This window comes from Artibeus jamaicensis, unplaced genomic scaffold (assembly GCF_021234435.1).
Source record: "Artibeus jamaicensis isolate MK-2021 breed Jamaican fruit bat unplaced genomic scaffold, CSHL_Jam_final contig_525, whole genome shotgun sequence".
Taxonomy (NCBI): domain Eukaryota; kingdom Metazoa; phylum Chordata; class Mammalia; order Chiroptera; family Phyllostomidae; genus Artibeus; species Artibeus jamaicensis.
In genome coordinates this window covers 10,733,514-10,756,900 of record NW_026521874.1, presented here as the reverse complement: position 1 = coordinate 10,756,900, position 23,387 = coordinate 10,733,514, and the positions used below count along the sequence as shown (strand labels likewise).

General features: G+C 56.7%; 1 protein-coding gene across 5 annotated transcripts; it reads left to right on the top strand.

Annotated features, from left to right (window-relative positions):
• The first annotated feature begins 326 nt into the window (after positions 1 to 326).
• On the top strand, positions 327 to 22,860 carry MSI1 (musashi RNA binding protein 1). Of its 5 annotated transcripts, XM_053669932.1 has the most exons (15): positions 327 to 518; positions 688 to 728; positions 1,290 to 1,371; positions 1,470 to 1,554; positions 4,451 to 4,492; positions 6,264 to 6,356; positions 9,931 to 9,979; positions 11,080 to 11,162; positions 11,661 to 11,778; positions 14,344 to 14,424; positions 15,587 to 15,643; positions 18,322 to 18,390; positions 19,165 to 19,319; positions 19,774 to 19,837; positions 21,126 to 22,860. In XM_053669932.1, the coding sequence occupies exons 1-14, from the start codon at positions 460 to 462 to the stop codon at positions 19,813 to 19,815; spliced, it is 1,056 nt and encodes a 351-aa protein (XP_053525907.1). In that variant the 5' UTR covers positions 327 to 459; the 3' UTR covers positions 19,816 to 19,837; positions 21,126 to 22,860. The 5 variants fall into 5 exon arrangements, with proteins under 5 accessions (XP_053525907.1, XP_053525904.1, XP_053525905.1 ...); XM_053669929.1 differs by lacking the exons at positions 327 to 518; positions 688 to 728; positions 1,290 to 1,371; positions 1,470 to 1,554; positions 4,451 to 4,492 and adding an exon at positions 5,799 to 5,839 and having other exon boundaries at positions 19,132 to 19,319; XM_053669930.1 differs by lacking the exons at positions 327 to 518; positions 688 to 728; positions 1,290 to 1,371; positions 1,470 to 1,554; positions 4,451 to 4,492 and adding an exon at positions 5,846 to 5,950.
• The last annotated feature ends 527 nt before the right edge of the window (positions 22,861 to 23,387 follow it).

Genomic DNA, 23,387 nt, shown 5'->3' with positions numbered 1-23,387 from the left:
GGGGGGTCCCCGATCAGGAGCCGAGCTACCTTGAAGGTACCGGGAAGCGCTTCGTTCCGGGAGGGCGTTCCCGCGGCCCGGCCCCCGCGCTGGGGTGGGTGGGGGTTGCGGCCGCGCCCAGGTCCCAGCCCGCATCGAGACTCGGGGTCTCTCTCACCCTCGGGGACCCGGGAGCCCAGCGAGAGCAGGGTCCAGGCGCCGCCGCCTCCGCGGGCGCCCGGACGCGCCGGCGAGCGCGGGGCTTTATGCGCGCAGGGCGGCGGGGGGAGGAGCCGGCAGGTCGGCCCCCGGCGGGCCCTCCCCTCGGCCGTCCCCGCCCGCCCGCCCGAGCGGGGTCGGGGGAGGGGGCAGCATGGCCTGTCCGTCCGGCCCCCTTCGCCGCGCACCTCATCTGCCCCGCGCCGAGCGCTGCCGCCGCCGCTGCCGCCGCTGCACTGCCCGCGCCGCCCGCGGCTCCCGATGGAGACTGACGCGCCCCAGCCCGGCCTCGCCTCCCCGGACTCGCCGCACGACCCCTGGTACGGCCCGGCCCGGCCCGGCCCGGCCTGCCCGGCCCGCGCCCGCCCCGGCCCCGCCAACATGGCCGATCCGGGTCGGGCCGGGCCTCCCCGGGGCCCGGGCCCGCGCCCCCTGCGCCCCGGCTCTCGGCGCTCACGCGGGCCCTTTGTGTCTCTCCTCCTCCCGCAGCAAGATGTTCATCGGGGGACTCAGTTGGCAGACTACGCAGGGTGAGCGAGCCCGGGAGCGCCCGCCGGCCCGGCAGGGCACCCTGGACCCCCGGCGCCCCGGAACCGGACACCCCAGCTCGGCCCTGCGCCCTACTGACCCCGGGCGCCTCTGCGCTCTCTTTCGCGCCCCGCCCGGGGACCCCGAGAGTGCAGGGCGATCGCCAAGCGCGCACGGCCCTGCGGGTGGAGGGGACGAGATGAGGGGTTCAGGGGGCATCGGGGGGTGGGCTGGGCCCCCGGGACCCGCCGGCGGCAACGCCAACTCCGCTCGCACCTGCGGCTCAAACTTTTGTGAGGCGGCTCCCGGAGCGGCGGGAACCCGGCCGGAGCCGTCCCCCCTCCAGCCCAGCTCGGCCCTCGGCTTCCTGGGGCCCCCGTGGGCGCCAGGAGGCTCCACGGGAGCTGGGTGAGGGCTGGAGGTGGTGGGGGGACAGTGGGGAGCGCTCAGGCTGCTTGGCGCGGGGGCGGCGGGGCCGCGCCGGGGTCACCAGGGGCAAAGGACGGGGGAGGGGGGAAGGGCGCGGGGCCCGGGCTGGTCCGAAGGCGGGTGTGTGGTTACAGAAGGGCTGCGCGAATACTTCGGCCAGTTCGGGGAGGTGAAGGAGTGTCTGGTGATGCGGGACCCCCTGACCAAGAGATCCAGGTGAGCCCCTCACCCCCTCCTCCTGCTCCTGGCTCGCCCCCCTCCACCGCCACTCACTGCCTTGTAACCATCTGCCTCTCCCTCACTACGGCGCGCAGGGGTTTCGGCTTCGTCACTTTCATGGACCAGGCGGGGGTGGATAAAGTGCTGGCGCAATCGCGGCACGAGCTCGACTCCAAAACAGTGAGTGGCCCTCGGGGCTTCGGGGGTCCTTTGGGAGAGGGAGGCCGCCGGAGGAGAGGGTCAGGACTCTCCCCAGGGGACAGTTGGACGGGGTCCTTAAGGAAGAAGGGAGTTTTCTGAGTAGAAGGGCTGCCAGCCTCTGAAACTTTGTCACTAGAGTTGACGGGCGAGGGAGGAGAAAAAACCCAGGCCTGCCCTGAGATGCTGTGTCTCCCAACCCGTCCAGCCTTGGTGAGGGGAGAAGCAGCTACTGCCCCCTCCCTATACACGCTCATCTTCACGCCTCAGAGAGGAGGTTGGGGTGGGGCTAGGTCCCTCCCCTAGCCCAAACTGAGTGAGTCAGGGCTACAGAGACCCACCCCGTGGCTTCTGTGAACTACAACTAGTATTTGGCTCAGCGACACCCCCTCATTCCAGACCAGTGGCCGAGCCTCACTGAACCCCCTCACCACACTCGCCTGCTTTTTGGTCAATGAGCTCCTTGCTTTGTGTGGAAGACCCAGACCTGCTTGGCCCAGGAAGGGATTTAGGAGAAGGGAGCTAGCTTGCCTGGAAAAACCCTTCTGAGGGCTAGATCTTAGCTGCTTGTTTGCAATTCAAAGTCCTGGAACAGTTTGTTGTCCTACTGCTGCGATGGGTCTTGGGTCCCGCAGGGGGCTCTGGCCCAGGCCCTGGCTCAAGGGGAGAGGGAAAAGGAGAAAGTCATGGTGGAGGGGGGTCCTCTGTGATGGGGGTGACCTGTGAGTGAGGAGACCATCTGCCCAGGGACCCGGGACAGTGTGATCTCTCTCCACACTCCCCCACTCTCCTCCAGCCCTGGGCCTCCCTGCCTGGGTCAGTCACTGGCTCCTGTTTACCTGCAACAATAGCTGGTTGTGCCTAAGAAATTGTTAAATTACCGCCTGTCCCCGGCTCCTGTTATCTCTGCCTAGTGGCTCCCACTCCTGCTCCCAGTAATGAGCAAACGAGGCCAGGCCTCAACTTTGCGGGCTCTGAAAGGATCTTCTTGGCTCAGACTGAGTGACCCAAGCGGCGAATGGAGAGACAGTGGCCTATTGTTTTTGGTGATTATCTGCCATCAAGCTGCCTGTTCTCCTACCATCCCCTGTCCTCAGAATGCACTGATGGCTTCTGCAGTGCTGAGGAAGCTGTGATTTAGGGGCTGGGGCGTGGGGGAATGGAGGATTGATAAGGGTGAGAGGGGAGGAAGGAGGGCGAGTGGGGCATCCTTTTGAGATTTGAAACTCAAGGGCAAGGGCCTTGTGTTTGGCATTCTCCGGCCTGAGTGAGGGGTGGTGGGAGGGAGGTTTATGGTGGGGAGTCTATTTTAGGTTCTGACTTTCACCTTTTATTTATTTGTTGGGTTTTATTTACGTTGCCAGTTGTGAGTCAGAGCGGAGCTGGGGCGTGTCAGGGGTGGGGTGTCTGTGGGTCTGTGGGACGTGGCTTAGGCACCATCCCCCTGCTGCGGTCTGTGCAAGGGGACTCTCTGAGGTGTGCCGTGTGGCTGGGAGGCTGCTTCCAGGAGGTCTAGGAGGACAACCTGTCAGTAGATACAAAATCACACCTTCAGACAGGGAAAGCGGGTAGCTGTGATTTTCCCTGGGGCCGACTGGGACTCGGGGAGAGAGGAGGCCCTGCGCCAGATGACGTTCGGAGGTCCCTTCTCTGTGGGCAAATTCCAGTGGGGGATCCTGGAGGAGGCTGGTCGCTGGCTTGTGCTGTTCAGGCAGAGAGGAGCCAGAGCCAGTTGCCTTGCATGAGGCTGAGTTTGGAACAGAAGGAACTTTGGGAAAAGATAGATCTCACCTGCGATTGGCTGGTGACCTTCTGACTGGTGTCCGCCCATGTGGGTGCCAAGAAAGTCTGGAATGACTGACTTCATAGGCTCTGCGTTGATCAGAATGTCTCACGCCCTGTCTTTTGCCATCTCTAAGTACAGGTAGAGTACTCAGGGATCCTCACGTGCATGTTGCTTTTCCTCTCTGGTTGTTCATGGCCAAGGGCAAAGGTAGCCCACTGGTAATAGCACCTTTGTTTGCGCAGTGAAGGGCAGTTCACAAAGGGCCCCTTTCACCCACGTTATCTCATTTGATTTCCCCCAGCTGCCCCTGGGAAAAGTGGGTGTGATTGCCCCCACTTTGCAGATGAGGGAACTGAGGTTCAGAGGGGCCAGGTAGGTTCCCAAGATCACAGGCTTGGCCAGGGGCCCAGAATTTCTGAGTCCAAGTCCCGTGCCTTTGCGCGTCACCAAAGCCTGGGCTCCGCTTCACCCCGAGCCTAGCTGCATTCTCGGGGAGCTGTTTGTTTGCACCCTCGAGGAGAACTGTTAGATGCCGATAGTATCGGGGGAACAACTGAGTTCATTGCTGGTGGTTTATGAACTCTTATCTTGAAGCAAAGAGTTTCCATTTGCAAGACTTCAAAAGTATGAATTTGCATGCCTCACCTAGACAGGTATCTGTGTGAAGTCAGTTAAGCTGGCAAGGCCCTCGATATAGCTGGTGCTTAAAGGAATAAGCCTTTGCTTACTTTCTGAGGTTCTCACTGTATGCTAGACACCATGCTAAGTGCTTTGTAAGCATTCTTAATATAACCTGCAGATGACCCTTTGAGGTGGTTGTTAGTCTTTGCCCCTTTTGCAGGTGAGCTTGACCCTGGGGCTCAGAGAGGTTAAGTAACTTGCCTAAGGTCTCACAGCTGCGAAGCAGTCTACATGGGATTCGAACCCAGTAGCCTGGCTCACGGGCCCAAGTGCTTAATCACTACACTTTCCTGCTAGAGGCTGCGGTGGCTTCTGTCACCTCTGCGTCCTGGGACCAGAGGTGGTCTGCAGGCCTGAAGGCTGTGCGGTGACCCATCTGAAGTGTGATAACCAAGGTCCCTTCTCTTTCAGATTGACCCCAAGGTGGCCTTTCCTCGGCGAGCACAGCCGAAGGTAGGGGGGTCTCTGTCTGGGGGGAGCTCTGATACGGAGGGCAGTGATATTCCCAGCATTCCTTTTTACGAAGGATGCTTCCGGAACCTCTGTGTGGACTGGGATGGGGGGAGGGAGAATTTTTAATGTCCTTGCTCTGTGGGTTGAAGACACCATGTGTCATTGTTCCATCTGTGCTCTGGAGTGGGCCGGGGAGGGGGCTGCATGTGTTGGGAGAAGGGGGACCCCTCGGGGGACTCATTGTCCTGTGTTTGAAGCCAGTCTGGTTTGGCCCGTGAGTCGAATTCTGACCTCAGAGATCACAGCTTCTGTGTCCAGTGCCTTTGGGGGTCAAATCCAGGACAGACTTAACCCCTGAGGCTGAGTTAGGTTGGGCCAGGGAGCTGCCTGTGACCTCAGTCACCCTCCCACTTTTTGAGTGTGAGGTGCTGGGCTTGAGGGGGACCATAGAGTCTGTCACCTGTTGTGTTCCAACTTGGGTGACCGTGGCTGCCCTCCCGTTTGCCGTCTTCCCCTGGGGCTCTGGCAGATTTTTCTGTGTGTGAGACACAGATTTCTGCACAGTCGAATTATACAGCGCTCAAAACTTTGGTCCGGGGCAGCGGCCTGAGATTCTGCTCCGGGCCCCAGGGCAACTACCCAGAGCTTACCGTTTAAGCAGCTGAGTGTAGGGAACAGACAGGACGGCTGGTTACAGAACAGCAAGCATGACCCTTGTGTGTGCCGACTGACCAGGTGTCCCAGGACGAGGTCCCTCTCCAGGAGGCCTTCGTTTCCTCTTTGCGAGGGGGTTGGCGGGAACTAAGATGCTTCAGGACTTTGAGCCACAGTGCCCTGCTCCTGCCACAGCGAAGGGAGAGGGGCATCTTAAAAAAAAAAGATTTTATTTATTTTTTAGAGAGAGGGGAAGGGAGAGAATGAAAGGGAGAGAAACATCGATGTGAGAGGAAAACATTGATTGGTTGCCTCTTGTATGTGCCTCGTCTGGGGGGCCAAACCTGCAACCCAGGCATGTGCCCCGACTGGAAATCGAACTGGCGACCTTTCGCTTTGCGGGGTGATACTGAGTCACATGGTCAGCACAGGTTTTTAAGACACAGGAAAGGGGCATCTCTGGAAGGGTCCAGCAGAGGGCCTGAAAGCAATTACAGAGCAGGTATTCGAAGGAAGCCGCACCGGCGAGCACATGGTCGGAATTGGGTTAATTCCATTAAGCAGTTTGGTGACAGAAGGTGCTTTAGTGTTAGGATGGGGCTGGGAATTGCCGTGGATTAGCCATGCGCTCCTGGGGTAATTAGGACCATGTGTTCTTCCTAAAACAGGGCTGGGGCCACAGGGCTGCCAAAGGTTGGGTTGGGAAGAGGTTGATGAGGAAATGTCGGCATGGAGTTCAGGGGGACCCTGTGCTGGGCCTTGGCCTCTCCCAGGGGGAGACATGTGGGGTCTTTAAGTTAGGCTGTAGGTCTGGGTCACTAACCCACCCCCTTCTCCAGGGTGGTCTTTAGGGAAGGAATTTTCCCCACTCGGACCCCAGGGAGGGAGGCAGGAGGCAGGCACACTGGGGCCAGCCAGGGTGTGGGGTGCACAGCAGCCTGTGACAGACCTAGAGGCGGGGGTCCAAGGGGGAGCTTGCAGCGTGGGGGGGCTTCTGGGTAGCCGGGGCCACGGAGAGCTTGTCAGCTGGCACCCTGGCAGGAGGGCTCGAGCCCCTGCTGGTGGCAGTAGGCCACGGGACTCAGATGCCCACTTTCTCATTCTCTCCCGCTAACAGATGGTGACTCGGACGAAGAAGATCTTTGTGGGGGGGCTGTCGGTGAACACCACGGTGGAGGACGTGAAGCAGTATTTTGAGCAGTTCGGGAAGGTAGGTCAAACTGGGGGCCTTGCTGGGGGGTGCGAAGATTCCCGTCGAATCGGTCAGTAAGTAAACCAAGTCCAGCCAGGTCATTCCAGTTCCTGCACGAGGTGAAAGAGGGGTGGGTCTTTCTGTGGGTGAGGCCAGGCCAAGCCTACCGTACAGGCTCCTGGCCTGTCTATGGGCCTCACACTCTGGACACATCCCCAGGGACAGAAGCCACACAGTAGCTGTCTTGTTGTTGCCCTTCGCCTGTGTTTTTCTCTTGCTTATCTTTATTCTCCCCCGGGAGGCTGCTCTCCTGAAGCCAGTTCAATCCAGTCACCCCCTTGGCCTCCTGGGAGTTTGCACCTGTCCGGCCATAGGCGGTTGCACCTTCCCCCACTCCTTCCTGGTGAGGACGATAAAGAGGCAATAAATAGGACTCCCAATGGCACTCAGCACCCTGCTTACACAGGTGGGAGCTTGTGGCAGGAGCCAGGGCAGGGGGGTGGGTGCTGATCCCGCACCCATTGTGGGGTGCTGAAGATCAGGCCCAAAGGATTGGCTCTCAGCTCTGAGGTGCACCCAGCTTTAATTTCTGGGCTGTTTGTGAAGTAGGACATGTGGGGACATGAGACAATAGGACATCCCCGGAAAGGTGAGCGGTGTCAACATCAAGGTTCCGTGGTGAGATGGCAAAGAGGACCAAGTTTTAGTCTGAGGATGCCATGTGCTTAGCCTGGGGTCCCTGACCTAGTCCGCTGTGAGACAGCCACAGGCTGGGTCTCTGCTTTCCCATCAAGGTATTTTTAGTTCCCTGTTAGGCAAAGGGCAAAGAAGGTGGTTTGAGAAATGGGATGTGAGTTGGTGACTGAGTGGGTTTCCAGCCCCCTGTCTCGAGGGTAAAAGGGGAGAGAGGCTGGGAGGTCCCCTGGCCCGGGGATGCCGGGCGGCGTGGGGGCCAGAGGCGGAGGCTCAGGCGCCCCGTGGGGACCCGGGTCCAGGATGGAGGGCAGGTCGGCGGCCCGGGCCCCAGAGGGAAGGACGCTCCTGGGAAGCAGCAGGCCCCGCTCTCTCCGGCGGGGTGTCTTTGTGTCTGAGCACCGAGCATTAGAGCTCGCACTAATCTGATCCAGCAGCTGTGATTGGAGGCCGCCTGCCCCCGGGGCCGGCGTTGCCATGGCAACCGGGCCCCAGGAGAAGCCGTCAGCGGCCGCGTCTTTTGTTCGGGCCTAAATCGGCGTTGGCATGTGAAACCGGCCCGGGGAGGCCAGGGGGAGACGGAGAATAGGCTGCCAGGGAGCGAGGGGGACAGCCGGGAATGCCAAGGGCCTTGCGGTGGGGGGCCCCCCCGCCCGGATCGAGGGGCCGCCGCCGAGGGGGGAACAATGGTCAGCCGCCATGGCTGCCACTCAGGCTTAGAGGCCGCCGAACTTGGCGGCTCCCACTGGTCAGCAGGCCCCGGCCGTCTCCCCTCCCCCCGCCCAAGCCCCCCTGCCCTCGGGTTCCCATGGAGACCAAAGCCTATTAAGGACACCCTGGCTGGGAGCCTTCCTCCCCTCAGCTGGCCCCAGGAGGGGACACTGGTGGGGGTCCCTTGGGCCCCCAGCCACTTTCCTCGCTCCCTACCCTGGCCTGGACCTCACTGCCCCACTAGGGTTCTGTCCAGCAGGAGCCCAGGTTGAAGGTTCTGGGAGGTCGGGGATGGTCACTGGGAAGATTGAGTAGAGGAGGGGACAGGGCTGTGGATCTGGGCTGAAATCAGTCTGTGAGTCAGGCAGGAACTCAGAGCTATAGTGTTGGGAGGAGGCAGGTTAGTTCATTAGTTCTTAGTTCATTCATCCGTCCAAAACACAATCACTGAGCACAAGGCCAGGTGCTCAGTGAGCCGGTTGAGGGGGGGCAGCTGACACAGGTCCTGATGGGACCTGCAAAGGCCGTGAGTGGCATTGGGCCGCTCTCTCCAGCTGTGCCCCCTCCCTCCCCCGTGTGACTGTGGGCAGGCTCCTCCGTAATAACGTAATAATAATAGTCGTTATTGATTAAGCACTTACTGTATCCAGGTACTGTGGGTTCGGAGTGTTAAGTGCACCATCTTATTTAACTTCGGCCCATAAGCGGCTCTGACACCCATGTGACAAACGAGTCATGTGAGTCACGAAGACACAGCCACTTGTCCAAGATTACCCAGCAGCAAGTGCAGGACCTAGGATTCCAATTCAAAGCCCGTGCTTTTGTCACGACCCTTCTTTGTGGGTTTCTCTTTTCTGTTGGTTTAGGAGGTGGGGACCATGTGCCGAGCCTGAAGTGCCCCTCTGGTTGGGATAGTCAAGCTGATTTGGGACTGGGACTTAGAATGGGTCTTTAAGGACAGAGGTGAGGGTGACCCCCGCCCTCCAGGGCCCCAGGGCAGGAGGCTTCCTGGGGAGGGAGGTGTCATTTCCTTCCCAGATGCCCCAGGACCCAGCTGCCTCCTGCCTCAGTGGGGTCCTGGCTCTCCCAGGGGGCAGTCAGAGGCCCTGTACGGCCTGGCGCCAGTGGGAGCTGGAGGACCACCCTGTTCAGGGCCTGCCCTTTCCTTGGAGGAGGTGGCGGATGACAGGCCTGGAAAGAGAGTGAAGGAGAGGGGGGCCCTGCCCCTCGGCTTCAGGAAGTGTTCCTTTGTCCCTCGGGTGTCTGACTGTCTGTGGGGCGCTCAGCAGCTGGAGTACAGTGGAGGGGTATTGGAGGCAACCCTTGATTTCCACCAAGGGTGAATCAGACCTTAGCTTAACCCCAAGAGTTAGCTGACATTGGCTGAAGAATTAAGAGGGCTCGGAGAACACACCAGATGTAGGCAAAAGGAGGGAGGTGGGACTGTAGGAGGGAAGCTAAGGTCTTTGGCGGTCCTTGTATCCAAGGGGATGCCTTGAGGGAGTAGCAGGAAGAGAAGCCTGGGGTCCAAGGGAGGCGGGATAGTGTAGACCCTCCCCTTTCCTCAGCCCCTTCCCTCCCCCAGCCAGTGGGAGGCAAGCGGCCCAGGCAATGAACTCTACTTGCTTTAATTACAGCCTGTAGCAAAAGGAAACCTCAATTAGAGGAAAAGATCTGTACCCAGAGAGGGGAGCTGAGACTGGCCGGAGTGGCTGCTGTCCTCCTGGCCTTTTGCAGAAAGGGAAGAGGCTTTCGCTTCCCCATCTCAGGTCTTGATCTCGTATTTCCTCCTCCACCGCCCATTCAGTGCCGCCTCCTCCCAGACTTGACTGAGGATTTGCTGTGTGACCTTGGGCAGGTGACTTCACCTCTCAGAGCCCATGTCCTAATCTGCAAAATGAGAATCTTGCCCTGCAGGGTATGTGGAGGGGGATGATGAGGCAAAGTGCCAGGCACCTATTCTGTGCTTGGTAGTTGCAGGCTGATCTCTTGAGAATCTGGTGGTGCAAAGGGGGCTGCTGTGGCGTCCAGTTGAGGTTGCAGATGGAAAGTAGCCCCCAGCAGTGGAAGCAGGTTTAAGATAAAGGCTGGGCTGGGCAATAGGGGAGAGGGCGAGAAGCCCTGCTTGGGGACTGTCATAGGCCCCTGGTGTCTGGTGGGTCCTCCAACAACAAAATGGCTGTTTCAGGTGGATGACGCCATGCTGATGTTCGACAAAACCACCAACCGGCACCGAGGTGAGTATGGCCCCTCCCCCTTTCCAGCCCAGGCTGGGGGGCCTGTGGTCAGCGAGGGGCTGCAGGTCACAGCTGCCCTTTCATCTCTCCTCCTGACATCCTATCCCTGAGGATCTGCATCCTCTCCAGGGTCTGGCCTTACAGAAGGCTTTTGTCCCACCGTTTCCTGTGCTAGAAACTTGCAGAATTGCAGACACCCGAGAGGAGCAGCGGAGGAGCTGACTCTCCCCACTGAGCCCTCCACCCCCACCCTGTCCTATGTCTGCCCAGCCAGCGTCTGCACTGGGGCTTACCTTGTCCTGGTAACCAGAGCTCAGGCCAGGCCACCCTGGGGTCAGGCTGACTTGCTGACTCAAAGCCCCAGGCAGCCTGCGCCTGCCACCGCCCTCCACCCCCTCCTTCAGGCTGAGCCCAGCCCCCAGTCCCGTTGCCCCTGAACCTGGGAGCATCTGGGCCGCAGTGTTTGCGTAGCCTGCTTGTTTTTCTCCCAAAGGCCTTGCCTTCTGAGAGTCCCATTCCAGTCCCTGGGGCACACCCAGGAGGAGGCAGGGCTGTATCTCAAATTGCTTCAGGCCTGTGGGCCTTTTTAACCTGTTCTGGGAGTTGGCTGTGTGCTGTTATGCGTGTGTGTACGTCTGCATTCGAGGGTGTCAGTATCTGAATATTTGTGTGCATTTGTTGTATCAGGGTGACTGTGTATATGTGCGTAGGGCCTTTATGTTTTGGGGACCCACCTGTGTGTGTGTGTGTGTGTGTACCTATACAAGTGTGACTATACACATTTGTGTAAGTTTAAATAAGTGTTTGTGTGTGTTCTTCCCTCTTTGGAAAGCCTCTGAGGAAGAGAAGAGGGCACAGTGAGTGAAACTGCATCATAGCTTGGCCGCTTTCTGACTTGCTGTGTGATCTTGAGCAAGTCACCGTACTGCCCCAAGCCTTGGTTTTTCACATTTGCGATTTGGATCGAGAATCCCTGTCTCAGGAGGTAGTCAAGAGGTTCCTGGATTGTGCGTGGGCAAAGCCTTTTGTTAACTCCCAGCGTCTCACCCATAGGAGAGGAGCGGATGTATTGGTGTTTTGACCCTGCACTTGCCCCCTAGGGTTCGGATTTGTCACGTTCGAGAGTGAAGACATTGTGGAGAAAGTGTGTGAAATCCATTTCCATGAAATCAACAACAAAATGGTGAGCTGGGGTTGGATGCAGAGAGACCGAGGTTCCTGGCTGAGCCAGCCAGGGGTGCTCAGGGGTTCTGGAGGCAGGCAGAGGGGCCTCAGTCCTTGGGGTAGAGCCAGCTGGATAGATCTCTCAGGCCCTGGAGTTCTGGATAGTCAGGCAGTGTCCTGTGGAGGTTAAAAAGCATGGGTTGGGGGAAAGAACACATGGGTTGAAATCCTCACTCCACTACTTCCAAGCCTAGTCACTAGGCAGATAATTTCCCCTCCCTGAGCCTCAGTTTCCTCATCCGTAAAATGGGAGCGACAACAGTAGCTTCATCATTAGGTTGGTGTAAGCATTCCTGAGCTGTTGCATGCAAAGCCATTTACACAGCACCCACCAAGCACACAGTGAGTGCTTTGTAAATGATAACTATGAACTTAACAGTAAAAAGGCCTGCCGGGGAACAAGAGGGTTGGTGACCCTAGGACTGTGGGAGGAACTGACCGCCAGCTCTCATTGCAGGTGGAATGTAAGAAAGCTCAGCCAAAAGAGGTGATGTCCCCGACCGGCTCGGCCCGGGGGAGGTCTCGAGTCATGCCCTACGGAATGGACGCCTTCATGCTAGGCATTGGCATGTTGGGTATGTGCCAGGCCTGCACCTGCAGCTTCTTCCTGCCCGGAACAGCGCCCAGGGCTACCAGGGGCTGCGTGGGTGTTGTCCATCCTCTGTGGCCTGCCCTCGTCTCTGAGTCATTGGGCGGGAATGGGGACCCAGGATCTCAGGTCTGGCAGGCCTGCCCAAGGTGGGGCAGTTTTGTTGTGGGGCACTGCCCTCTGGCGGTGGCCAGAAGAATAGTTCAGCTACTCTTTAGTTGGTCCTGGCCATCTATCCGTTCATCCATCCAGAATAGTTACTGAGCAACTATAAAGGCCGGGCACTGTGCCAAGAAGTACAACAGTGACTCTCCTTGGACCTTTATGGTCTGGCAGGGAAAACAAATAATTAAGAACATAAATAGATTTAGGGTGGAGAAGTATAGGGTGCTAGGGGAGCATGGGGTCATAGGGAACTTGACCAAGACTTGAAGAAGCCAGAAAAGATATGTTTAAGCTGAGTGTGAGGGTTGAATAGGAGCTGGTTATGGGAGATTGGAGGGAAAGTGAAGGGAAAAGTGTGCCAGGCAGAAGGAACAGCATTTACAAAAACGCAAAGGCCTTTGGGCGGGAAAAAGAAGGCTGCTGCTTATTCATTCAGTTAATATCCTCATGGGGTTACCATCCAGTGGGGACGAGAGTAAATTAGCTGTGTCCCCACAGAGGGACTGGAGTCTGTGGGAGCCCAAGAAGGAACCTAAACCCACCTGGGTGTCAGGTAGGCGCCCCAGGGAGAGGGGGGGGGAGGCTGCCAGGACCCTTGGCAGTGGAGCAGGATCAGCAACACTTGGGGCCACGACTGAGGGTGGGAGATGGAGCTGGGTCCCTGAAGAGACAGGATGTGCGCTCGGGGAACTCCGAGGAGGGGGCCATAGTGTGGGCAGGAGGGTCAGGATTAGGATCACAGGTGGGGTGGATGAGGACAGCAGCCTCCAAGTGGCTCAAGATCTTCTCTTGAAGTTTTGGGTTTTTTTCTGGGCTTTTTATTTGGAAGCAGTTTCAAACTTTCCAAAGAGTTGAAAAAACGAAGTAGCACATAGACCATCCTTACCCCTTCGCCAGGTTCACCCGCTGTTAACAGTGTACCCCACTTGTTTTACCATTTTGTGGTATGTGTGTGTATGCATGTTGTATGTACCTATGTGTGTGCACACATGCAGTACCCTTGTGACTTTCCCCTGTGTCACGGAAGGGCAAATGACGTGTGTGATGGCCCTTTACCCTTAGATAGTTCACTGTGTGTTTCCTAAGATTAGGGATTTTTTTCCCTGTGAAACCACATAATAATCATCAACTTGATGCCTTTATACTGACACAGTGTTTTAATCGAATCTACATCTGAATTTATCCACTGGCCCCGTCATGTTTTTATAGCATATTTTTGCCGCCCAGAACAAGATCCAGGCTGGAATCCGGTCTTGCATTTAGTTGTCTTGCCTTCGTAGCCTCCTTTGATCTGGAACACGGAGAACGTTTTCTTTCAAGGTGGTTCATTTGTCACCCCATTGAAAGAGTGAAAACAGAAAAAGAAACCCTTTAACAGCGAGAATGGTGGTGAAGTGACTCGGAGCCAGTCAGATCCGAATTTGAATCCCCTTCACCCCATTATGACTCGCGACGTGATTTTTATTTCACAGCCACAAATACTTATTAGACATACACTAAGTAGCAGGCACCATGCCGGTGCTGAAGATACAGAAATAAAAGTCGGGGAAAACAGAAAGTCAGCACTTAACAGAAATCCTGCCTTATGTTCAGAGAAGCATCCCCAGGGCCATGAAAGGGAAACCAGGGTGATGTGATAAATGTGACTAGTGGGGGGACTCCTGGGGGCTGGCCTCTCTGAGGCGGTGGCGGTTGAGCCGGGGCTCACACAATGAAAAAGGCCCAGTCACACCCTGGCTGGTGTGGCTTGGTTGGTTGGAGTGTTGTCCAGTAACCGAAAGGTGGGTTCGATTCCCAGCTGGAGCACATGCCTAGGTTACGGGTCCAGTCTCGTGTCCGAATGCATATGATCCCAGGTCTGGACACGTGTATGATCCCTGGTCCTGCGATGGGCACATATTGGAAGCAACCAATCAGTGCTTCTCTCTCCCTTCCCCCCCGCCCAAAAGCAGTGAAAAAAATGTCCTCTGCTGAGGATTAAAAACAATTTATTTTTTAAAGAGAACCCAGTCATATAAAAACCTGGGGGGACAAGTGTTCCAGGCAGAGGGAACAGCATACACAAAGGCCCTGAGGTGGAGAGGAGCTCGGTGGATCTGAGAAACAGCAGGGAGGTGGGTGTAGCTGGGGCAGAGTATGGGTGAGGGTGGGAGGCCAGAGCCAGCGCACGAAGGGCCTCGGCAAGGCTTTGGATTATTCGTGGCCAGTAAGTGTCAGTTTTCTTACCGGTAAAATAGGTCTTTCAGTAGTGCACGTGGAAGGTATTTGGCCCCTGTGACTGACTGTTACTCGTGAGATGCGATGAAGAGGGAAATGAGTGGTTCCCTGCTGGTCAGGCTCCAAGCTGTAGGTGAGGCATCTGACAGTAGCCCCCTCGTTCCATCAGGTTACCCCGGTTTCCAAGCCACGACCTATGCCAGCCGGAGTTACACAGGCCTTGCCCCTGGGTACACCTACCAGTTCCCTGGTAAGTCCCGTTTGGTGTCCCCGGTTCCCAGGCAGTCTCACTCCTCAGGGTGGTGTCTGGGGGTGCATGGCTGAGGCGGGGGCGGGGGTCTGCCTGCTGGAGGCTTGGAAGGAAGGGCATGTCTGAGGAAGGAGCGCCTCTCCCCACCCACCCTCTCCTCACCCCCTCCCCAGAAGCTGGGGGTAGGACCTCCAGCGTGGCCCCGCATGGCACCCGTCTCTCCCAGGGCGACCTCTCTGCCCTTTCTGTCCTCCCCTCCCCGCTCCAGGGTTGCCACTTCCACCAAAGAGGGCACTGGGCTTGTGATGGAGGCACGTTGCTTGTGTCTTCCTAGACACCTGTAGAGTGACCATGTGCAACACTGAACCTTTCAAGGCTGAAAAACAATTGAAAAGCATGCTGATCACCACCCTCATTTGTAATTCAAAATGACAGTAACATGGGGCCTTCAGATAAGTGGCAGGGAGCCCGACAAAGTTCTGAACGCTCTGGTGATGACTATTCATATTGTTTTCTTTGAAATATCAAATATCAAATTTTTTGCAAGCTGCTGCCTTCTTGGGGTTTGTGGGGGTTTTTTTGGTCTTATTTTTAGAGGGTCCCTAAGCATGTGCATCATTCAAGTCTTGGGCTGCCCAGCTTGGAATCCTGTGTTCCCATTAAGTTGTCTGATGCTGACAACAGTCTCGTGGGGGAGGGGGCGGGCTCAGAGGGGTGAAGTGACTTGCTAAGATGACTCAGCTAGAAAGGGCTGGAGCTGGGCACCCATCCTGAGCCCAACCTGCTGTAGGGTCAATCGCTTTTCACCAAAGCGGCTTCCCCATCTCCTCCTTCCCCGGAAGAAAATAGCAGAGGAGGACTCTGGGAGATGTTTTGGTGCAATCTCAAGCCTTTGAGAAAACACCGGTCATGGTGGCTGCAGCTCTGCCCGCGCCCAGGGTCTAGGTGGCAACCCTGCCCATCTTCTCCGACTCTCCTCCCCGTGTTCGTCTCCTCCCCTGCCCTCGCCTGCTGGGACCGTGCTCTCCCCACCCCCAGTTCTTGGGTCCCGTGCATGGCCTGCCTCCCTACCCAGTGTCCCTGGGGGTGCTGTTGTCCTCCCTGGGCCATGCCGGAGGGGCCTCCCCTGCATCTTCCTAAGCTGTTTTACCTTTCATTTTAGAATTCCGTGTAGAGCGGACCCCTCTCCCGAGCGCCCCAGTCCTTCCCGAGCTTACAGGTCAGTCGCTCGGATTTCATACCCCTCACAGGCCACATGGGGAGGCAGAGAAGGACTCAGGGACCTTCCCGGGGGGAAAGTTATCTTGGGCCCCTTTTCTCCTGCCCGCCAGCCCTCCAGCTGTGGGGGTGCAGCAGACTCTGCCTGGGCACTGGCCGGCCTGTGTAGCAGTATGGCCCTTAGGGTAGGGCACGGGGCCAAGCTGGGCAGATGGAGGCAAAGCCACTCATTCATCCATTTGGCAAATATTAATCTAGCACCTCCCATGTGCCACACACCGTGCAGGCTCCGGGACCCAGTGGTGAAGAAGCCAGGGTCTCAAACTCAGAGCACGGGGGCCGGGTGGGACTTCGGCAAACTGGAGTGGGCATGGCCGCACACCGTGCCAGAGCTGACCCTTGCCGGGAGGGCATACAGACCCAGGATGTTCAGGTCTCATTTTCCAGGAGAAGCCAGAAACCCGGCTTTTGCTCTCAAATGAATTTTCCAGTTATTTTCAAGTGTCGGCAACAAACTCCACATTTTTAAACCACTGCACGCCAAGTGAGACCTATTTGAGGGGCAAATCCAGCTCTCTGGGTGCCCATTTGGGACTTCTGAGCAAGTGGGATGAAGGTGCCACCAGAGTCATTTCTCCAACCGGAGCTTTCTCAGGGCCAGTCAGCTCAGCTCTGAGCTGGGGTCAAGGCCAAGGGGAGGGGCAGGGCGTGGACAGACGAGGCGGGCTGCGAGGGGTTTCTGTGTTCAACCTGCTTCCCCCCTACCCCATCCCCAGACTCTCCCCCCAACCTGGCCGTGTGTGGAGGATGGATGCTGCTTTAAATGAGACCTTCCTTCCAAGGGGTGCTCAGGGGTCCCCCAAAGTGGAGAAGAGGGAGGAGAAAAATGGGGTGAAGAAAAGGGAGGGAGTAGAGAGCCCTGGAGGTGGGGGTGATAGAGGCTCTTCCCTGAATAGAGTGGGGTTTGACCAGCAATGGGGGAGACAGCATGGGGGGGGTCTTTTCTACTCATTGACAAACTCTGTGTTGAGGACCTACTGTGTGGGACATTCTACCAAGCCTTGCTATCACAGAACTTGCAGTCTAGAGAGGGAAACAAGTACTTACCATACAAAGGAATGATCCTTAACAGTTGGGGCGAGCACCTGCTCAGCTGGGCCCCGTTGACTTTGCTCTGTGAAAATGCCTCAAGGTGCCTAAAAACAGACCTCATGGTCCATCCCCTGCCTTTAAAGAACTGAGGGAGGAAGTGTCCCCTGCAGATGTCTCGGCAAGGGAGGAGGTCTATCCTAGAGGGTCTGAACTTTTCTCTGGCTCTCAGGAGACAGGGGTGTGTCTGTCATGCGTTTAGTAGGTATTTACCATGTCAGATGCTGCTCCGAGCAGTGGAGGTACAGCAGTGAGTGAGACAGAGAAGGTCCTTCCTGATGTTCTAGTGGAGGGGACAGCAGTAAACAAGTAAACAAGATACTTTCAGAGAGTGAGAAATTGCATGGGGAAAATAAAACGGAGATGTGGTAAGGGGTTGGAGTTGGAGGCAGGGGAATGCCTTCACGAGGGTGGTCAGGGAAGGCTTCTCAAAGGAGGTGACATCTGCCTAAGAAGAAGCCAGGCGTACGAAGCTCTTCAGCAAGGTTCCTATACTGTGTGGGAATTGCTCTGTCCTCTGCCCTAGACTTTAATCCCCAGCCCAGTGGCCATGTAAAGGATTTTCAGGGGCCTTTTCTGGTGTCCCTAGCCCAGGTTCAGTTCAGTGTGACTCAAACAGCCCCAAGGGGCATGTCTTGGGATGGGAGGCTGATGTTCCTGAGGGCTGATGCCAGCTCTGCAGACCCTGGCTCTGTGCTGAGCTGTAGCTTCTCAAGGGATGCAGGGGCAGAACCAAACAGTAGGGGGCGCTTACTCCCAGCCCCAGGCTCCAGCCCACCCGGAGGTTCCTTCTATTCCTTCAGGGCCCATTTACTAAACACCTATAGTGTGCCAGGCAGGGTGCTAGGTGCCGTGGAGGTGGGGATGGAAGTAGAAAACAAACAAGAGAATAGTAAGATCTCTGTGTATGAAGAGGGGATCAGAGAAAAGGGGCTGAAGGGATTTGGGGGAGGGAGTGGTCATTTCGGGCTGGTTGGTGGTCAGGGGGTCGCTGCAAAGCAGAACTGTGGCCTGAGCTGCTGCCTGGCTTCGGCCAGGTCACACAGGGAGCTCTGGGCCCCGAACTGCACCTCAGCGTCGGCTGCACCTTGAGGCAAAGGGCCTGGCTTTCCGGGCCCGTATCAGCCCCTCACTCCAGTTGACTGGGGGTGGGAAGAGGGACGTGAGCTCCCGGTGCCTGTGGGCTGGGTGGCCCCTTGTTAGGCCAAGGGCACTCTCTGGAGCAGGGGGCAGCCCAGGGTGAGATGCCCCACCCTCGCCCTCTCTGAGTTTTGGGTTGTTCAGCCGTGCCCTTAAGTCCAGGGGGAAACCTAGCCTGAGCTGAGCGCTGGGCAGCCACCCTCTCTCCTACCTGTCTCCATCCCCCCCACGGGTCAGAGCACGGATGGCAGCCTGAGAGTTCTTCCTGCTTTGACCCTGGGACTGCACTGGCCCCTCTGTGGTGGGCTAAGGCCCTGCCCGGGGGGGCCTCCGTCACCCACCTGTGCCCCCTCACCTGCCACGCTGAAGTGTCCGTACCTTTCATTTCAGCCATTCCTCTCACTGCTTACGGACCAATGGCGGCAGCGGCAGCAGCGGCGGCTGTGGTTCGAGGGACAGGTGAGGCCTCCTGGGACGCAGGAAGTGAGGAAGAGGGTGCAGAGAAGTGTAGAGGGGAGGGGGGGCAGCCACCACCACCCCGTTTCAGAGGGGCTTCCGTATTCATTCATTCGCTCAGTGTTAACTGAGCACCTGGCCGACCAGCCAGGACGGAGACTGGGCTCTGCCCTCCAGAGCTTAAAGGCTGGAGGGGCATCAGGTATTAGAAAGGCAGTAATTCTGGAGGTCGATGCTGCTCCTCTGGGGGAAGGCAGGTGCCAGGGGATCCCCAGAGGAGCTCACAGGCCTCTGGGGAAGGCATCCAGGGTGAACGACCTCACTTTTGATCAGAAAGCAAAGAGAAGGGAAAGAGTTCCCAGCAGAGGCAATCGCAGGTGCAAAGGCCTGGCTGCCAGTGAGCACAGGCGGAGTGCGGGAATGAGATGCGGGGAGAACGAGGTCGGAGGAACCAGTGTCTCCCGAGGAGAAACGGGGCGTTTTCAGCCATGGAGGGATGTGGGTTTTAGGAAGTGGCAGACAGGCGCAGCGTGGGGAAGGGTGTGAAGGAGCTCAGGTGGCGAGGCCTGGAGATCGGCGAAGAGGCTGCCCCGTGGTCAGACAGGAGATGAGGGAGGCCTGGGCTAGGGCTGGTGGGGTGGACGGATTTGGAGGGGATGAGGCAGAGGGCGGGGTCAAGGTCAGGGTGGGCAGGGCAGGTTTGAAGGCTCCAGGGCTATCACCATCTTCTTTCTGGGTTGCCAGGCTCTCACCCCTGGACGATGGCTCCCCCTCCAGGTTCGACTCCCAGCCGCACAGGGGGCTTCCTGGGGACCACCAGCCCCGGTCCCATGGCTGAGCTCTATGGGGCAGCCAACCAGGACTCAGGGGTCAGCAGTTACATCAGCGCTGCCAGCCCCGCCCCCAGCACCGGCTTCGGCCACAGTCTTGGGGTGAGTGCCCAGTCCTGGAGGAGGCCTAAAGTTGGAGGAAGGAAAGGCCTTGTCTGTCTGAGGGGCAGAGGGAAGCAAGGCATCATGAATGGAGAGTCACCAAGGGGGAGGACAGGGGTCCTCATTCCCTCAGTGGGCATTTAATGATTGCTCTCCGCACGCTGGGCCCTAGGTGGGGTCTGGGGGTATTGAGCAAATGAGACTCACCATCTCTGTCCCCACGGAGGCTAGATTCTAGCTCTGGGGGCCCTGATTTTAAGGAGGGTACTGGTAATATACAGGTCCCCGGCCCTGCCCTGGAGAATCTCACAGTGAGTCTGCAGGGGGAGTAACATGGACAGGACCAGAGAAGGGCCGTGTCTCACCTCAGCTTTCCTGCGGGAGAAAAGAAGGAGGCCCCAGGCTTTCTGTGTTCCCCCCCAGGAACCTAGGAGTCACGTTCTTTTCTTCCCAGGGCCCCTTGATTGCCACAGCTTTCACCAATGGGTACCACTGAAGCAGGAGACAGGTGGCAGGAGGTGAGGAGGTGAGGAGGTGGGCCTTGGGGTGGGGATGCCACTGCGGAGGCTGGTACTGGGGGGCCGGTCTGGGACACAGAACCTGTCCCTGCCTTCACACAGCCCACTGTTCAGTGCGGGGACAGACCTTCGTACCAGCAATGGTCAATGAACACAGACAGCTGTTCACCCTGCCGCATAAAACAAACAAACAAACAAACCCTGTAAATGAAAACAATAAGCCAGCACGTTCCACCTGTCAGGCAGAGTTCTTCTAGACTGCTAACGCCCAGCATTGATGAGGCTGCGGGAGAAACGGTGCAAATAGGCTCATTGTTTCCAAACGAAAGTCGGGCAGTGTATATCCAGGTTTTATAAACGTTCATCCCCAGGACCCAGCAATTCCACTTCTGGGCATTTATTTTAAAAACTGAAAGTAACTGCATCGCCCAGCAAAAGAAGAGTTGTCAAATACGTGAGTGTATACATCCAATGAAATATTACACAGCCATGAAAGCAGAATATTGTTGACACAGAGAGAGGTGGGCCCTGGCTGATGTAGCTCAGTGCACTGAGCATGGGCTGTGAACCAAAGGGTTACCGGTTCAATTCCCAGTCAGGACACTTGCCTGGGTTGTGGGCCACGTCCTCAATGGAGGCCACAGGAGAGGCAACCACATATTGATGTTTCTCTCCCTCTCTTTAAAAATATTTTTTTAATAAAATAATTTTTTTTAATTGTATTTATTTTTAGAAAGGGGAAGAGAGGGAGAGAAACATCAATGTGGTTGCCTCTCACACGCCCCCTACTGGAGACCTGGCCAGAAACCCAGACATGTGCTGAGACTGGGAATCAAACTGGCAACCCTTGGGTTCCCAGGCTGGGGCTCAATCCACTGAGCCACACCAGTCAGGGCTAATTTGGGGGGGCCGATTTTTTCTTTTTATTCATTCATTCAAACAACTATTTGTTGAGCAATGTCCCAAGAAAGAGGGATGTATAAGACCGAAGGTTCCTCTCATTCTACAGACAAAAATCAAGTGAGATCATTGTAAGTTGTGAGAGAGGAACCTACTTTAGGGGGTCAGAGAAGGCGTCTCTGAGAATAAAGTTTGAATAAATCCAGTCATTTAAAAGCTAGAGAAAGCTTTGCAAATGGGAACGGAAGGTGCACAGCATGTGAACGACGCTCACGTAGAAAGTGATTAGGAAAAGAGGCCTATGTGGGCAGAATACATGTGTCGTGCGGGGCAGAGGGTTTGGGGGCAGAAAGCCTCCGGGCCCCCACAACCTCCTGCTGTGTTGCAGTGCCCTAGCCTGCAGCTGACTGAGGACCACAAGTGAGCCAGCGAGGGGGCGGGGACACCTCAGCCGCAGCCGCCGCCCCTTCTCCCTGCAGCGACTCGGACCGCTACTGCCCGCCCCCACTCCCGGGGCCCCCGGCCCCTGCCCTGCTGCCCCTGGACAACGTCTGGCTCCCCTACTAATCTTCCCCCTTCCGCCTCTGCCCCTCCCTCACCTGCCCGCTTTTATTTATTTTGGATTAGCCAGTTGCCCCCACCACCCCCTGGTTCTCCCCTCTTGGGTCTGCACGCCCCTCTCTGCCGCGCCCCGTAGGACCCACCCCAGAAGGCTTTTGTATTTGTGCTTAGCTAGAGCGAGGGCGGAGGGGCCTGCCGCAGGCTGCAGCCCTAACCCGGGTTTTTTATTCTGATTTTCCCTCCTTTTCTCTTTTCCTTTTTTTTTTTTTTTTAAAGAAACTTTTTAAAGCTATTTCTAGGTTTGTGAATGTGAAGCCCCAGGCCGCAGGGGGCAAGGGGCCAGGCGCCGCCTCACCAGCTGAGAACAAAGCGTCTGTGTGGGTGTGGGCCCCTGGCCACCTCCCTCCGGCCCTGGAGAGGAGGACAGGGCTGCGTAGCCCAGGCCGAGCCCCTGGAACCATCCCGTCCTGTATCATATGTAAATACTGTGAGGTGAAGCCCCGCCCTCTCCACGACTCCTTGGGGGCGAGGGCGTCGCCTGTCCCCACCAGGCAAAGGTCTCCCTCCCGCGTTTCTGTCCCCTCCTCAGACACCGTTACTGTAAGCTTGCAGGCCTCTTCCGTGGCCGAGGCAGGCCCGCTCTCTCAGGCCCTAGGGGTCAAGGCCTTGGGCCTGCTCACCCCGGAAACCCGGTGAAGGGGCAAGGGGCGAGGGAAGAGAAGGGCTCCCCCAGAGCCACTGCTGGAAATGAATTAACTCTCCAAAGGTCTCCCCTGGCCCACTGCCTAGGTCAGGCCTTCGTGGTTTCTGCTCTGAGCCCCCATGAGTGGGCATCGGGGCGCTCGGGAAGGGGTGGACCCCAGGGGAAAGCAACGGGCTTCTCAGGGAACCCCCACATTCTCTCACTGAAGTATCCCACCAAGATGGTCCCATGGCCAGAGCCCCTTGGCAGCCCCTTACCCCTAAGCCCCCTTCAAAGGAAAAAGAGGCTCAGGGTTTGACTTCCTGAACCGCGAGGGACCTGGCCGGTGTGGCAGGGCGGAAGCCCACCTGTCACCCCCTCTGTCTCTGTCCCCAGGTCTGAGGCTGGGGACCTAAGCTCCCTTCCCTATCACAGTCCCAGTCCCCATTCTTAAAACCCCCTTTGGAGAGTTAATTGTCTGTGTGAGGTGCTTAACCTATTAGCCCTGAGAACACAAAGCAATAATCTTTGTTACTGAGATGCGCGGCTGTTCGTGTTCGTTTTTTTTTTTTTTTTAATGTTTCCTAATAAAAGAGAAGCTGCATTTTATTGGTTTTTATTTTTAATTTTCTACACATTTGAGCCGAGTCATGAGAGACTTAGCTTCCCCCTACTCCCTTCCTGTGATTCCCCGCCCCCACCCCATTGGGCCCGCCCCTGGGCGGGCTCAGGGCCTTGAAATTCCGTTTTCTGATTTGTTTGGGGAATTTTTTTTAAAAAAGATGTTACACGGTGTTTTGAAGCCAGCAAGTTACCACCCTCCGGTGTCTCTTCTCTCCACATCTGTAACTTCTTTTTCCAGGTTTTATTTTCCGTTTTAAATTCCTAATAAATTATTTGAAAACGGTGCTCGGTTTGGTGTCTCTGTGCCTTCGCATCCAGGGACTCCAGTGACACCCCGCTTTCCCTTCCCTTCTTTTTATTTTTCTCCCAGAACAATATTTGATTCCCAAACAAGAAAACATAGCATATTTGGATATGATTTTGGAAAAACTAAAAGACATCTTGAGACTAAGGCCTTTAGAAATTGTTTTATTTTTGATAGGTGTGATTGTTGTATTATGGTACATTGTTTTTCTTTTTTAATTTTCTACTGAAAGTGCCCTGGCTGGTGTAGCTCAGTGGATTGAGTTCGGGCCTGCGAACCAAACAACCGTGGTTTGATTCCCAGTCAGGGCACATGCCTGGGTTGCAGGCAGGTTCCCAGCAGGGGATGCACGAGAGGCAACCATACATTGATGTTTCTCTCCCTCTCTCCTTCCCTTCTGCTCTAAAGATGAATAAGAGCTTATAAATAAATAAATAAATAAATAAATAAATAAATAAATAAATTTTCCACTGAAAGCT

Excerpts from the sequence above, each read along its gene's own strand:
- MSI1 (XM_053669932.1), top strand. The coding sequence starts at position 460 with ATGGAGACTGACGCGCCCCAGCCCGGCCTCGCCTCCCCGGACTCGCCG. Across the intron at positions 11,163-11,660 it reads ATGAAATCAACAACAAAATG|GTGGAATGTAAGAAAGCTCA; the intron begins GTGAGCTGGGGT and ends CTCTCATTGCAG. Across the intron at positions 19,320-19,773 it reads GCTTCGGCCACAGTCTTGGG|GGCCCCTTGATTGCCACAGC; the intron begins GTGAGTGCCCAG and ends TTTTCTTCCCAG.